At 45.5% G+C, this 14,773-nt stretch overlaps 1 protein-coding gene across 1 annotated transcript in view; it reads left to right on the top strand.

Annotated features, from left to right (window-relative positions):
• GRIN2B (glutamate ionotropic receptor NMDA type subunit 2B) overlaps positions 1-14,773 on the top strand; it is a 544,711-nt gene that overhangs the window by 252,616 nt on the left and 277,322 nt on the right. The window contains exon 7 of the mRNA XM_029206241.1: positions 2,734-3,162. Within this exon, the coding sequence (XP_029062074.1) occupies positions 2,752-3,162 (411 nt within the window). The 5' untranslated portion in view covers positions 2,734-2,751. The remainder of the gene's footprint in view (positions 1-2,733; positions 3,163-14,773) is intronic.

The following is a 14,773-nucleotide window of genomic DNA, read 5'->3' as shown; positions in this document are numbered from 1 at the left end:
CCTGCATCGGCAGGCGGACTCTCAACCACTGCGCCACCAGGGAAGCCCTGTAAGAGATATTTTAAGAGACCAAATGAAACATCAGAGTGGGAGAATGTAGACGGCATTAAAGTCAATAAACAGTCATGGCAGAGTGGACCACTTTTCCATGTGAAGGAACCTGACTTAGTGACTGATGACTGTACGATTCGAATCCCATTGGAACGAAGTTAGCTGCTACTTTTGCCAAATTCTAAATCTTTTGGTTCTCCTTGAGAACCAGTCCTTGAAATTTAACAGATTATTTTTGTTACTGTTTTGCCAATAGCTCTTTGAGGTGCTAAAGCCATCCGTCTTCCTCAGTATTCAGTGCTGCTGGACTCGATATAGTGCTGCTGGCTTAGAGCTCTGGGAGGAGGAATTTGGGCTCCGGCTGCCCTGCTCAGCTGGGGACAGTTCATCACACGGGTTGCCAGGGCTGCGTAGTCATCCGGTCTCCACAGAGACTCAAAGCCGAGGAAGTTGTCAGGAATAAACTTGGTTCAGATGTGAACCACTGAGCTGCTCGTCTTACTTGCAAGAGAGAGACAAGGACGGTGTTACAGGGCTCCTTCTTGGCAGTGTGGAAGGATGACTACAACAGCAAGGGTTCCAAAATGTTTTCTGCCAAGAACTGGATTGGATTTTTGCTTCCTCAGCCACAAAATGTCCCCAGCATCTTAGCCCCAAATCATTAATGCCCTTTGCAGTCAGTCTGCTCAACCTGGACACTTTCTTATCTTTCTTTGCTCAACACCCTCATCATTATTGTTTGCTTTTTGTTAGCTAAACTGTCAAGGCTTTTTGATTCCTAATATCTTACCTTTTTTTTTTTTCCAGACAAGCAGGAGATATGAAGCAACATTATCATCCTTGATTACATTCTCTCCCTTTGGAGAAGAATGAAAATCCCTGGTTTTGGTTTGGGGTGCAGTTTATAGACTATTTCCTTGGAGTATAAAAATACTATGTGTATTTTATTTTTTTTTAATTTAATTTATTTAGTTTTGGCTGCGTTGGGTCTTCGTTGCCGTGTGCGGGCTTTCTCTCGTTGCAGCGAGCTGGGGCTACTCTTCGTTGCGGTGCGCGGGCTTCTCATTGCAGTGGCTTCTCTTATTGCGGAGCACGGGCTCTAGGCGTGCGAGCTTCAGTAGTTGTGGCACTCGAGCTCAGTAGTTGCGGTGTGTGGGCTCTAGGGCACGTGGGGCTTCAGTAGTTGTGGCGCACGGGCTTAGTTGCTCCGCGGCATGTGGGATCTTCCCAGACCAGGGCTGGAACCTGTGTCCTCTGCGTTGGCAGGTGGATTCTTAACCACTCTGCCACCAGGGAAGTCCCCAAAACGCTACGTGTATTTTGTATTGGCATGTACCGGCATGCTGGTGTTGTAATATCATTGACCTTGGCAACATAATGTAACTGTTTTGAGCTTCGGTTTCTCCATTTGAGAAATGGGGATAAAATGACTAATTTATAGGGTTTCTAGGAGGACTAAAGAGATTGCAGAGGAGGAAATGCCTAGTACGGTACCTAACACATACCAGATGTACCATAAATGATTATTTAAAACAAATCAATACAATCTAAGCAGGACCAGTTCTATTTCAGTAAGGGGAGCTCTTGGAGAATGGTGAGACATGAAAAGAGAAATGACCAAGCTTTGTAGAGAGTTGTGTCCTCAGTCTGGTGCAGAGTGTAAGATTTAGGGGCACATGTGGAAGTAAAGAGGCAGGAGGAGTTTGTGGTAAAAGGTAAAAAGTGGTAAACTGCATGCAAACATGAAGTCAGTCATTTCAGAAAGGTCACTAGGTCAGTAATTTAATAGCATTTGTCCAAATCGCCATACTTTGATGCATAAACAAATGGGAATAAAACTATTCCTCGTAATAACTGATGTAAGAGGCAATGTGATGTAAGGCGGATTGGCCTGAAACCAGAAGATCTGGGCTCATGTTCATTTCACTTAATTGGCTTATGGTCTCGGACTTCTTAGCTTTTCTGAGTCTTCCCTTCAACATCCATAAAATGGTGATAATAATGTTTTTCTTATTTCCCCCCCGCTGGTTTATTGTAAGGATCGGAGATGTTTTTAAAAGTACTGCCCAAACAACATATGGGCTGTTTTTGATTTAGTATTAAGAGCCGGATGGGTTGCTGAAGAATTTTCAGGCTCTTGTCCACCTTTGAGGTGAATACAAAGTAAAGGCATCAAGAATGGGGGCTTATGTATCTGTAACTTCCTGTATCCAGCTCTTCCAGACCACGTTTTGTAGGTAACCTCTGCTGAGCCCATTTTGCTGCTCACTTTGCCTGGCCTTTGCCATCCCTTGGCCCCGAGAGCAGTTCAAGGATGGGTTGTGACAGGAGTACCGGGGATCTCGCAGCAACAGCCGGACACGCTCTTGGAGACTCCTGTGTTCGTGCGCTTAGTGTGACTTGCCTGGTCCTCTTTCCGTTGTTTGTCCCTGTCTGTTTGCTGCTGATGGCTATAGCAGTAGCATCTTTTAGTGTCTTGCTCAAGGATTTCTGATGCTTTCGGAAGTTTTTTTTCCTCACTCTGCTGTGCAAACACAAGAGATAAGAAACTAGGCTAGAAGATAGAAGCTGGGTTTGATGATCAGTAGAAGGAGATAAGTTCCTTGACTTGCAGTATCCAGCCTCTTCCCAGACAGTCATGTAGTGTGGGGTGTAACGTTACCATTCTCTTTGTGTTTCCAGGGAGTCGACGAGTTGAAGATGAAGCCCAGAGCAGAATGCTGTTCCCCCAGGTTCTGGTTGGTGCTGGCTGTCCTGGCCGTGTCAGGCAGCAGAGCTCGGTCTCAGAAGAGCCCGCCCAGCATTGGCATTGCCGTCATCCTCGTGGGCACTTCAGACGAGGTGGCCATCAAGGATGCCCACGAGAAAGATGATTTCCACCATCTCTCTGTGGTGCCCCGTGTGGAGCTGGTAGCCATGAATGAGACGGACCCAAAGAGCATCATAACCCGCATCTGTGATCTCATGTCTGACCGGAAGATCCAGGGCGTGGTGTTTGCTGACGACACAGACCAGGAAGCCATCGCCCAGATCCTTGACTTCATTTCAGCCCAGACTCTCACCCCCATCCTGGGTATCCACGGGGGCTCCTCGATGATAATGGCAGACAAGGTAAAAGGGGGCCGTGGTGAGAAGAGCCTGGGGGGTATGTACTGAGAACTAAATGATGCATTTGTTTGAATGCCAAACTCGATTATGAAAGATGGAGTGTAACCAGATGGTAACCAGAGGTAACCAGAATGCTCTGAGTGAATGGATAGACCAGGAGCTAGTCTAGGGCTTTGGAGTTGAAAATGAGGGAAAGATGCTGGTGCCTAGAAGCTCCTTTTGTTTGGAACAGGTTTGTGTGTCCATTTGTTTGTAAATGGATTCACTGAAATGACTAAGAGATGTTGAAGGTTGTAGCTCGGTGATACATTTTCTTCAAATACGTGTATGAATACCTCCTTCAAAACTTTAGAAAAGGTGTGCTCTATTCTTCCTCGATAATACATGTTCTCCTCCCATACCAGTTTCAAGAATATAAAAAGCAAAATTCCCTGAGGCAGGTAATTTGTCTCCTTGAAGATTCAGATATCCTAGAGAAGTACTTCTTGCTAAAGTGTCCAGGCTCAACACGCATCCCATCTGCACATGTGAATGGATTTTAATCCATAGAACCAGTTGCAGCTGTGTTTTCCCCAGGCTTAGATTTGAAGGCAGTGGTTCTTAACCTTGACTGCACATTGGAATCACCTGAACAGCTTTCAGCACAACCATTGCCTGGGTCCCACCCCTAGAGGTTCTGGAGCACAGCCTAGGCTTTAGGATTTTTAAAAGCTCAGCAGGTGATTCTCGTGTGCAATTAAGGCTGAGAACCACTGCTTTAAGGCCGCAAATAAATCATAGTCTCTCCTACACTAATATTAGATTGTCACATGACAAAGTAATTAGCATGTGACATCGATGCTTATTCTCTGACTACAGGAAAAAGTGTTTTGTTTGTAGTTATGTTTTGTTTTTACATTTTTCACTTATTCGGTTATTTTTCCTTGCTTTGTACAATGAAAGTACAGTACTTTTCACGTACATATTGTCTTTGCAGCCATTCATACCTTAGAATGATCCATTTCACAAATGCAATATTTGTTGTGTATCACTTTGGGTTTCTTAAATTGTTTCTACTTTTGCATTGTCATCTTATACTTCTTAGTGTCACTTTCAAAACCTCCTTCAGTGTTGTACTGAAAAGACGTGCTGTGGGCTTAACGATGTTTGCAAACACCTCAAAACCTAGCACAGACGCCACAAGCATGCTGCTTGGCCAGTTGAGAACCACCAGGCCACAGGGCTTAACAGAGTAAAATAAGCTTGCGTGATCACTATCGCCATCTGTCGGCAGCAGGCAGAGATGTCTGTTTCGGAGCTTCCTTTGTTCAGTCTATAGGAAAAGTCAAGTGGAGAGTACTGAGTGCAGGGACTTCATGCTTTCAGTAGCATATGAGAAGGCTGTTGTCCCATTCGCATGGGTAAAGGCACAGGTAAGGATGTTAGAAAAAATGCTGCCCCGAGGAGCCCATGCTAAGGGAAGTGGGATAAACTTGAATAGAATGGAGAATATAGGTGGACTTGGCAAAACCTAACGAGTGTTTGCTTCAGGTAGATTTTTTTAAACATCATTGCCCTTAGCAAAGTATATTATATTTTAGCAGTGGTATTTTGAGGGCACAATTTGCATGGAAAGAATGCCAAGATGGAGGAGCCCAGTTTTTGAATCATAAATAAGTGCAAACTTACTTTGAGAGCAAGTCCGGTGAAAATGATTGTTGATTGATTGATTTAGTGTCTGTGGACTCGTGCACAGCCTGTTATTTCAGGCTCACCCCTCCCCCCCCATCCCAGTGTAAAAGGTTGTTGGCTAAACTGGTTGGTTGCTTCTCTGCTGTGTCTCTTACACATGCATAATAACAATATAAGAATCTGAAGAATGACGCAGGCCACGTGGAGAGACCGGGCTCTTTTGTTCAGTGATGTGTCCTGGGTGCTTCAGAGTGTTTACCGTGTGGTGGGGACGTACTGCTTTGCCTGCACTATCTTAGTTAGTACGCCTAACAGCCCAGTGAGCTAAGTGGTATCACTTATCTCCATTTAGCAGACGGGGAAGCTGAGGCTCAGAAAGCTTAAATAACATCCCAAATTATGCTGCTAGGAAGTGGAGTCCAGGACTGGTTGCTGGCTCCACAGACCATGTGCTTGATTGCCTCTCAAGAAAATGGAGAGGGGGGTTAAGGTCTCTCATACCTTCCTCTTCTTTACTTTCTCCTCTGTTACGTAGCACTGTGGCGAATGTTATCAGCCTAAAAGTGAAGCATCGCTTGATTCATTATGGCAATACCGGAATCTGACTAGAGGAGAGGATTAATGAGCTATGAAATGGTGGAGGCCTAGGTGTAGTCTAATTCTACAGGCGGCCCCTTGGCTACCAGTTCCAGGGGTCAAATGGAGGATGGAAGCCAGTAAGGGGGATTTTTCCAGGTCATTGTAACGAGATCCCCCTCTGGTCTCCTCCCCCTTCCCCCTCCCCCCACTGCAACCACACCCCAATATCCCATCTTATCTTTTCCTCTCTCCATCAAAAAAAGGAGGTAGGCAATGATTGTTAGGCACTTTGCTAAAATGGCCTAAATAATATCTAACTGACTTTGGACCTGAAAAGAAGAGTTACTGAAAGGTAGGTAGAAAGAGGAGAAAGAAGAAAGAAGCAAGCAGGAGGTCCTGGTGCCACAGAAGCGGGAGTGTTGAAGGCTCAGTCACGGGGTGGGAGGCCTGGATGGGTGGGGGGCGGCTGCAGGGGATGGGTGGGGCAGCAGGAGGAACTGCCCCCTGGACCTCTGGGATCCAGAGGGCAGCAGCACTGAGATGCTGGGCATCTGTGCAGAGGGATGTTCGCAGGCCTAAAGGACCAGCCAGAAGGCAACTAAAAAGTCCCCCAGAAATCAGAGAAATAAGCTTTGGGGGCAAGTTTCAAAAATAAAACACCTCAAATTCTAAGGCCAGCTTTTTTATTTTTTGATAGAAGTTATTTTTAGTACCATGACTGTATCTTACCAACATAGAATGGGGACACAGAGTTTGACAACTCTGAATCCACTACGGGCAATAGGACAACACGTTTGAAAGCGGAACTAATGCAGAAAATGTAAGAAATACAGCTTTGCTGTGTTTAAGGCATAGTCTTGAAGGTACAGTCGCCACCCGAAGGATGGTGAATAAGCCTTCCATTTTGCTTCCTCCTTCTACTTGATAGGTAATTACCACTCTGTTTTGACTCAGTTGTTTTTTGTGTGTTTCAAATAAAACTTACTAAGTGTCCTTGTGGAAGATTGGTTTACAGGGAGGAAATACCTGATTCAAGGAGTTCGAGATGGAAGAAAGGTAGCACAGTTAGTTACAGAGACTTTTTGGCAAAAGTAGGGAGACATAGTTCAGCATCTGATCAAATAGATTACGCTCACTTTTTTGCTAATGCTAATTAATGTGCTAATTAATCAATACAAACATTAATTAGTCCCCACTTTCCCACTGAGGAAATGCACCTTGTACCATGGCAGAAAGAAGCATGGGAGCTGATAGAGCAGAGCTGTTCTAAGCTCAGAATTCGGACTCAGAGCAGTTTTAACCATCATTTCCTAGACGTGGGGATCTGGACAACTTACCAAACCACTTACGCTAAACCTTGGTTTTCTTGTCTGTACCATGGGGATAATCATATATCCATTATAGGGTTGTTGAAGATTAAATGAGGTAATACAGAGCAGCTGCTTCACTAAGTGTCCAGCACAGCATTCAGCAGGCTGAGCTGAAGGTTGTATGGAGCAAGTCTGAAGGAAAGAAGGCTTCATGAGACAGGAGAAGCACGGAAAGGAAATAGGGTCACAGCCAAATAGAGAGGCGCTTCACAGCTGGAGACCAACCGAGAAGGGAGCTCAGGTGAAAACCGGGGGAAGGGCTCTGAACTGTGTTGGGAGCTTTGCTCTTGTCCCACCGGGGAGGCCAAGGCTCATTGGTGGTGTAGCCGCTCCAGGGCCAAAAAAGGGCACATTCAGTTAAGGAAGAACTCTAATAAGGAAAGAACTGCTCGCGCTTGTTGCAGAAGACCGTTTAGAACAGTAACGGGGCCCATTTAAAAATGCATGAGGCGGGCTTCCCTGGTGGCACAGTGGTTGAGAGTCCGCCTGTCGATGCAGGGGACACGGGTTCGTGCCCTGGTCCGGGAAGATCCCACATGCCACGGAGCGGCTCGGCCCATGAGCCATGGCCGCTGAGCCTGCGCGTCCGGAGCCTGTGCTCCGCAACGGGAGAGGCCACAGCAGTGAGAGGCCGGCGTACCACAAAAAAATAAATAAATAAATGTATGAGGTGATTTTTGGCAGTTCCCCGCCGAGTATAAAGAGTCCATTTTATTTTGCCTTTGTTATAATTGCTTTTATTCTCCCTGAGATCCTGGATTAGGATGCCCGTCAGAATCCAAATGATGAACTAAAGCGAGACATACTTTCATTCCTTTGCAGGAGATTTCTCTGCTGATTTGCTGAACCCTTTCTTGGGTTTTCAGATTTTAGCTCAGAGAGGTTAAGTAACTAATCCAGGATATTACAGCTTACGAGCAGTGGAACTGGGATTCAGATCCCGAAGTACCTAGTTTGAAGCCTGGGCTTTCTACTTATGCAGTTCTGCCCCACAAAGCACTGCTCTAAGAATTGTAAGTCCTGTGTTTCAGTCTCCATTCTCAGGAGCTTTGGAAATTTAGGCAAACAAATCACTGCAGCTACATGATGCTCGGTTTCTAGTTTATAAGTGTTCAATTTTGTTTTCTGCCCTACGCACTTTACAACATTTTGAAGATAAAATAAAATAGTTGGAAAAATGCTGGGCAAACAGATACTTTAGGTGAGCCAATTAAAAAGTGGGGACAGGGAATGACAGTCACTGAAAACTATTTTGTCACTAGCATTAGGGCCGATGAAAATGGCTTGGGCAGGTGGTAGGAAGGAATACAGAAAGTGGAAGTTACAGTAGGATCAGGCAAAAGGGTGGAAGACCCGAGCTTTAATGCTGCAGAAATGGAAGAGAGAAGGTGTGCTGAGTAAAGGGTCAGGGTCTGGAAATAGATCGGAGTGATCTTCACTCTGTTGATCAGAGTGGAGTACAGTAGCTAAGACGTGTGTTGTGATCCTTGTTCCTCCCTAAATGACAGGTGAGCAGATTCTTACTCTGGCATCTGTTGCTATGATTGTTTCATTTCTCAATTTATTGGTTGAGAATTAATACTTCTACTAGCGCTCTAATTTTCTTTGCAGAAAGCCACATTTTGGAATCCACCTGGGGCCAGGAGGATGGCCCTTACTCTCCTTTGGCCCCATCTTCCCGCACTCTCCCCCTGTTCCCTACTCCCTCCCCCCACCCCTACACCTAATGGCAATATGTTTGGAGACAGTAGTTGAGCCAGCCGTGGACTGTGACCCTGTAAATATCTTAACTGCCTTCCATCTGCTCATGTGGGTTTCCATATCCAACATAATCTTGAAACCAAGATGGCCATGCGATTCATACCGCACTGTATGCTTCTTCCCGAATTTGGGGGTGACTTTGAGTTTTTTTTTAACCTTGCTTCTTAGTTGTTTGTGATATGGTATTTCTTGGGACAGCATACTTCAAGAGCAAACCGTGGTGTTAGAACATTCTTTGGTGATGAGCAGAGTTAAGTCATAGAGGTGGGAGAGGCAAGACAGTAACAAAGCTGCTGTCATACGCCAACTTTGTGCCAGGCGTGACGTTAATGAGCATTTTAATCCTTAAGCAGTCCTGTGAGACAAGTAGCATTATTTCATTTGATGGGAGAGAGTTTATGTATCGTGGCCAAAGTCACACAGCTAGAAACATAGTGGGACTGGGATCTGAGTCTTCTTTTAAAATTTTTTCCGCCGACTTTAAAACTTCCAGTCCACACACTGAGGAGGTCAGAAAAAAGCCAGGATAGAATCATCTGGGGGCCTGGGGGCCCGTTACTCCTCTCCCATTTTTCCTACTTCCTTGAACTATACTTTGGGGGAAGGCGAGCGGGCAGTTCTCTCTGAGACACCATAGACGTTGCAATGATGCTGCCCTCAAGCCTGTGTGCGTTCCAGGACTATACACCTGCATCTCATTGGCCAGCGTATCTGCTCTTTTCCAGTTGGAGCTGGGATTTGCTTTCAAGAGACCAGCCACTTGAAGTCCAGGTGCAGTTTTAATGCCTGGAAAAACCGAGGCTCCAGAAATTGCTTTAGGCATTCACAGAAATTAAGGTGCTTGTTGCTAGAAAGTAACGCGTGAGCCATCACTTCTCACGCAGCTGGCGGGAGGTGACGGTGTGTCTGTGGAAGGAAGGAGGTGACATCACATGGAGGGAAGGCGGGCTTTGTAGCCAGTAGGCTCAAGCTCTGTGCATTCCCAGTCATGTGACTGTAGTTGTGCTCCTTAAACACTCTTAGCCTCCAGTTTTCCATTTGTAAAATGGGGACAGAAATAACACTTGGATCTTAGTGGGTTTTACCAAGCCTTATGAAGCAGCGTGCCCAGCGCTTGGTAAACCGTAGGGCCTCAGTATACGCTGTCCTGTGCTTTCCTACACCAGACCTTACCTAAATCATTTGAAGAAAATGGGACTCTAATGTTTTCCCATTAACCGAAAGAGAGGAGCTTGGGATGTCAGTGCCCTTCATTTTAAGCCCGGTGGGTCAGCAGCAGCTCCGTGGGTTCCACCTCTGTGGCCTTGCAGTTACTAACTGTGCCCCGATCAGGACACATCACGATTTTCAAAGCAGAGACATACAGTGATTTCAATAAACTGATACATATAGGATGTAAGCAATGAAGATAAGCCAAGAACATTAAAAAAGAAAGCAGAGCAGAATTAAATAGTCTTTGAATCCAGGGTTACTCATCGATTTGTCACTGTTGATATAAAAGAAAAAGTGAGCAATGAGATGAGGGGAATATTAAAAGTACTAGGTAGGAAGTAGTAATATGTTAAAGACATAGGGAGGAACTTAATTTACTAAATGTCACCAGCCAGGTTTTATCTTTTTAATTTTTTTGGCCTCACCGTGAGGCTTGCAGGATCTTAGTTCCCCAACCAGGGATTGAACCCGCCCCCTCGGCAATGAGAGCATGGAGTCCTAACCACTGGACCTCCAGGGAATTGCCTCACCAGCCAGTTTTTAATAGATTACACTGATACTGCTGAAAAACTCCTTGGAATCTGATTTATACACCAAGAATGTATTTTCATTCCCCTTTCTGAGACTTCTGTGATTCTTTTTGCCTCATTCTTAGGCTTTATATCTATATTTTATTCAACATTTTATATATATACATATTTTAATTAATTTTTATTGGAGTATAGTTGCTTTACAATGTTGCGTTAGCTTCTACTGCACAGCAAAATGAATCAGCCATACATATACATATATCCCCTCCCTTCTGGACTTCCCTCCCCTTTAGGACACCACAGTGCATTGAGTAGAGTTCCCTGTGCTATACAGTATGTTCCCCTCAGTCGTCTACTTTATACATAATATCAGTAGTGTATATGTGTGAATCCCAATCTCCCAGTTCCTCCCACCCCACCCCTTTCCCCCTTGGTATCCATACATTTGTTCCCTACATCTGTTCTCTACATCTGTTCTCTATTTCTGCTTTGCAGATAAGGCCATCTATACCATTATTCTAGATTCCAATACATATGTGTTATATATGATATTTGTTTTTCTCTTTCTGACTTACTTCACTCTGTATGACACTCTCTAGGTCCATCCACGTCTCTACAAACGACCCAGTTTCGTTCCTTTTTATGGCTGAGCAATAATCCGTTGCATATATACGTACCACATCTTCTTTATCCATTCGTCTGTTGATGGGCATTTAGGTTGCTTCCACGTCCTGGCTATTGTAAATAGTGCTGCAGTGAACATTGGGGTGCATGTGTCTTTTTGAATTATGGTTTTCTCAGGGTATATGCCCAGTAGTGGGATTGCTGGGTCGTATGGTAGTTCTATTTTTAGTTTTTTAAGGAACCTCCATACTGTTTTCCACAGTGGCCATATCAGTTTATGTTCCCCAACGTTATATTTTGATTCTGTGGCTTAAGGGTTCACCATGTATGAGAGTAATGTTCAAGGCTAGTTTTATTCCATTTTTCTGAAGGCAAAATACTTTACTGCTTCTATTCTGTTTCACAGGCACAGAGAACCCCCGAGTTTATCACGGGTTGTTAGGAGGTTTCAATGAGAAAGAGAACTGACACTGATCATTTGCTTTCGTCAGGCTCTGAGCTGGTCACCTTAATATGAGCTTCATTTACATGTTGCTTCATTCAGTTCTTTCATTGCATTTGTAAGGCATGCATTTTGTCTGCATTTCACAGATGAGGCAACTGTGGATCAGAGAGGCTGTTTTGCCCAGGATGTTTAGGTATTGATTGCTCATGATGGCTTAAACCAATAGGTGTTTATTGGTGTCTCAGCACAAGGCTCCTGAGGTTGGGGACTGCTGGGGCTGGTGCAGTGACATGGTGAGGTCAGGGCTGACTGCTGGGATTTTCTTGACATTTTGGTAATTGTTGTGAGGAGGCTGCCCTTGCTCTAGGCGTTCTGCCCCAAACCCAAAGGAGGGAAAGCCAGGGGCTGGGTATCATTAGATCAGGAAAAGTCTTCCCCATATCCTTGATCTCATGACCCCAAATCATGTCACATGGCCACCCCTTTGGAGGTTGCAGGCTCTCTGGTGGAGGTGGCAAGGGGACAAGCGTGGGGACCAACTTTGAGGTTAGTCAACAGGCAGTGTCTCTCAAAGGAAGGAAGTGATGACCTAGGAATTCAACCAATGTTTGTGTGACTCTAAAGCTCAACATCTCTCATGTGAAAATTCTCCTGCCTTACACCAAACTCTGCTTTTGTGCCCTTGGTCCAGTCGCCTCACATGTCCTCCAGGACTTTGGCTCATCAGTTATGTCCTTTTTCTCCTTAATTATCCACTTATTCCTCCCTGCTGGCATCTGCCCTCTAGCTTAGTGGTCCTCAGGAGATGTTTGGAAATGTACTGGGGCAGTTTTTTGGATGATGATAATGACTGGTCTGTGTGTGTGTGTGTGTGTGTGTTTGCACGCACCCAGTACTAGCACTTAGAACACAGAGGCCAGGTGTGTTAAGTGTCCTGCAGTATACATGATAGTGCCCACCAGTCAAGAATTGTCTTCCCCAAAATGTCAATTTTGCCCTCTTCGAACATGCTCAGATCACTCTCATATTAATAAATAAACAAACCTGAAAGCTTTCCTTGACCCTGGTTTTCCTCCCTCGCTCTTTGTTTTCATAGTTAAATTCCTTAAATGCTCCTCGGAAATTGCTGTTTTCAATTCATCGTCTTTCCCTTTATCCAAAATGCCAAATCCAAGTGGGATTTTCAAGTCGTTCGTGACCTTCTGTGGCACTGAACACCGTTGACCCTTTTAGTGCTATTACAAAAATTACGATGACAAGAGTCATTAGGTTTGTCACAGACTTGGTGACAGTGGAAATGAGGATGAGTAGAATTTGGAACATGGGTGGATCACAGGAGTGGAAACGACTGGCAGGCGGTTGGATCTGGGACTGGAGGTAAAGAGAGTGGTCTGGGCTGGAAGTTGAGATGAGCCTCATTAGGATGGAGAGGGTCGTTGAAACCAGGAGCCTGGAGGAGAGGCTGAGAACGAACGTGGGGGACGAGGAGAGAAGTGTGTCCAGGACAGAACCCCCACTTGAGGGATGAGAGGAGGGGGAGATGGGACAGAGCTAAAGAAATTCTTAGAGAGATAAGAAGAGAACAAGAACGAGGAGAAAAGAGAGGCTTATCTAAAGCAGGAGGGAGCAGCTGCCCAGTCCGGGGTCAACCCCGGCCACTCCCTTCCCCTCAGGACAGTTATGCCAACAGTAGAGAAGCCTTGTCGCGGATCCCCTCCCCGCCGTGCACTGCAGTGACCTCAGCAACACTTCTGCCCTCTTGTCCTCCCCACCACGTGGCAGCTTGCCTGTGTGGTTCTTTAGAAACTCAAATCTGATGGTTACCCTTTCACTTAAAACTCCATACCGGCTTCCATAGCTGGGACTAGGACATCCTCTCTGATGTGGTCCCAGGCCACCTCTCCAGGATTTTCCCTTCACCTCCCCGCCCTTGAACGGCAACGTGAGGTCACGCTAAATCAGTCACCGCCCCTCGTCTGGTCCTGACTGTTTTACATCTCTGGGGCTTGGTCAGTGCCTCTTCCTCCTTTTCCTCCCAGAAGCACCTACTACTCACTTTCCAAGAGAAATCATGGCACTTCTGTGAACCCTTTTCTGACTCCCATCTTCACAGAATTTACTAGTTCTTTTTTATTTTTTTGCACTTCACCTGTGCTCTATTTAAGCTTTTATTATAACCCATCCTGTCTACTTATCTGTCTCATTTGCTGTACAGCGGGCTCCTTGTGGGCCAGGCCATGCTTTACTGACTTTCGTGTTCCCAGCGCATGCCATAATGTCGGGTGCATAGTAACAGGCAACTGTTGTTACACAATTAGCAATTGTTAAAATGTACACTCTATATACACACTCTAGTGGGTTGAATGGTGGCCCCGAAATGATACTTCCGTGTCCTAACTCCTGGACCCTGTGAATGTGGCCTCATTTGAAAAAAGGATCTTTACAGGTGTAATTAAGGATCTTATGATGAGGTCATCTTGGATTAGCCAAGTGGGCCCTAAATCCAGTGACAAATGTCCTTCTAAGAGGTAGAAGAGGAAAAGACATCTGCACAAAGGGGAAGTCCTTGAAAGAGGCAGGTGCTGGAGTTATTTAGCCACAAGCCAGGGAAGCCACCAGAAACCTGGAAGAGGCGAAGGAAGATTCTCCCCTGGAGCCTTTAGAGGGAACACGACCCTGCCGACTCTCGATTTCAGGCTCCAGCCTCCAGAACTCTGAGAAAAGAGATTTCTGTTGTTTTAAGCCGCCAAGTATGTGATACAACTTTTATGGCAACCTTAGGGAAGTAGCAACACTCACATGGCAGTTAAGAGGGGGCGCTCTGGAATCTCAGTGCCTAGATTGTTTCCTGGCTCCACTGTTTACTGTGTGACCTTTGGCAAATAACTTGACTTCTCTGAATCTTAGTTTCCTCGTCTATACAATGGTGGTAAAAATAGACCCTGTTTCTTAAGGTTTATTAAGTTATTAAAAGTGCTTAGAAAAGGCCTGGCAAATAGCAGGAATCAGTAAGAGTGGGTCTGCGAGAGTTTTTCAGTAAGTCTCCATTGAATAAATGAATGAGTGAGGGAGTGATGTGAATAGAAACGCAAGCCGTCCATGGCAGGATCTGAACTCACCTAGCTCCCGGGTACTTGGCTCGCGTGTTCTGGACCTCCGGGGCCTGGGACAGTGCTGAGAGGTGAGGTGTCAGAGTTAGTCAGCTGTTCTTTGGTGGGAATTCAGGGCAGTGAGGCTTGTCTTTTAGCATCCCTTTCTGTCCTCCTCTCTCCTTGGGTTTGGTTTTGCTTCTTTGTGTACCTGTGCATGTGCATGTGTGTGTGTGTGTGCGTGTGTGTGTGTGTGTGTGTGTGTGTTTGCCGCTGCCGTTAGTTGCCTGTATCTTTCTCTTCTCCAGTCCTCAGGATGGAGCATCTCACCTA

The sequence above is a fragment of the Monodon monoceros genome, unplaced genomic scaffold, assembly GCF_005190385.1.
Source record: "Monodon monoceros isolate NGI ecotype Baffin Bay Population unplaced genomic scaffold, NGI_Narwhal_1 Super_Scaffold_6, whole genome shotgun sequence".
Classification (NCBI taxonomy): Eukaryota; Metazoa; Chordata; class Mammalia; order Artiodactyla; family Monodontidae; genus Monodon; species Monodon monoceros.
Note: the sequence above shows the minus strand (reverse complement) of the source record. Positions and strands in the feature narration are given on the sequence as shown.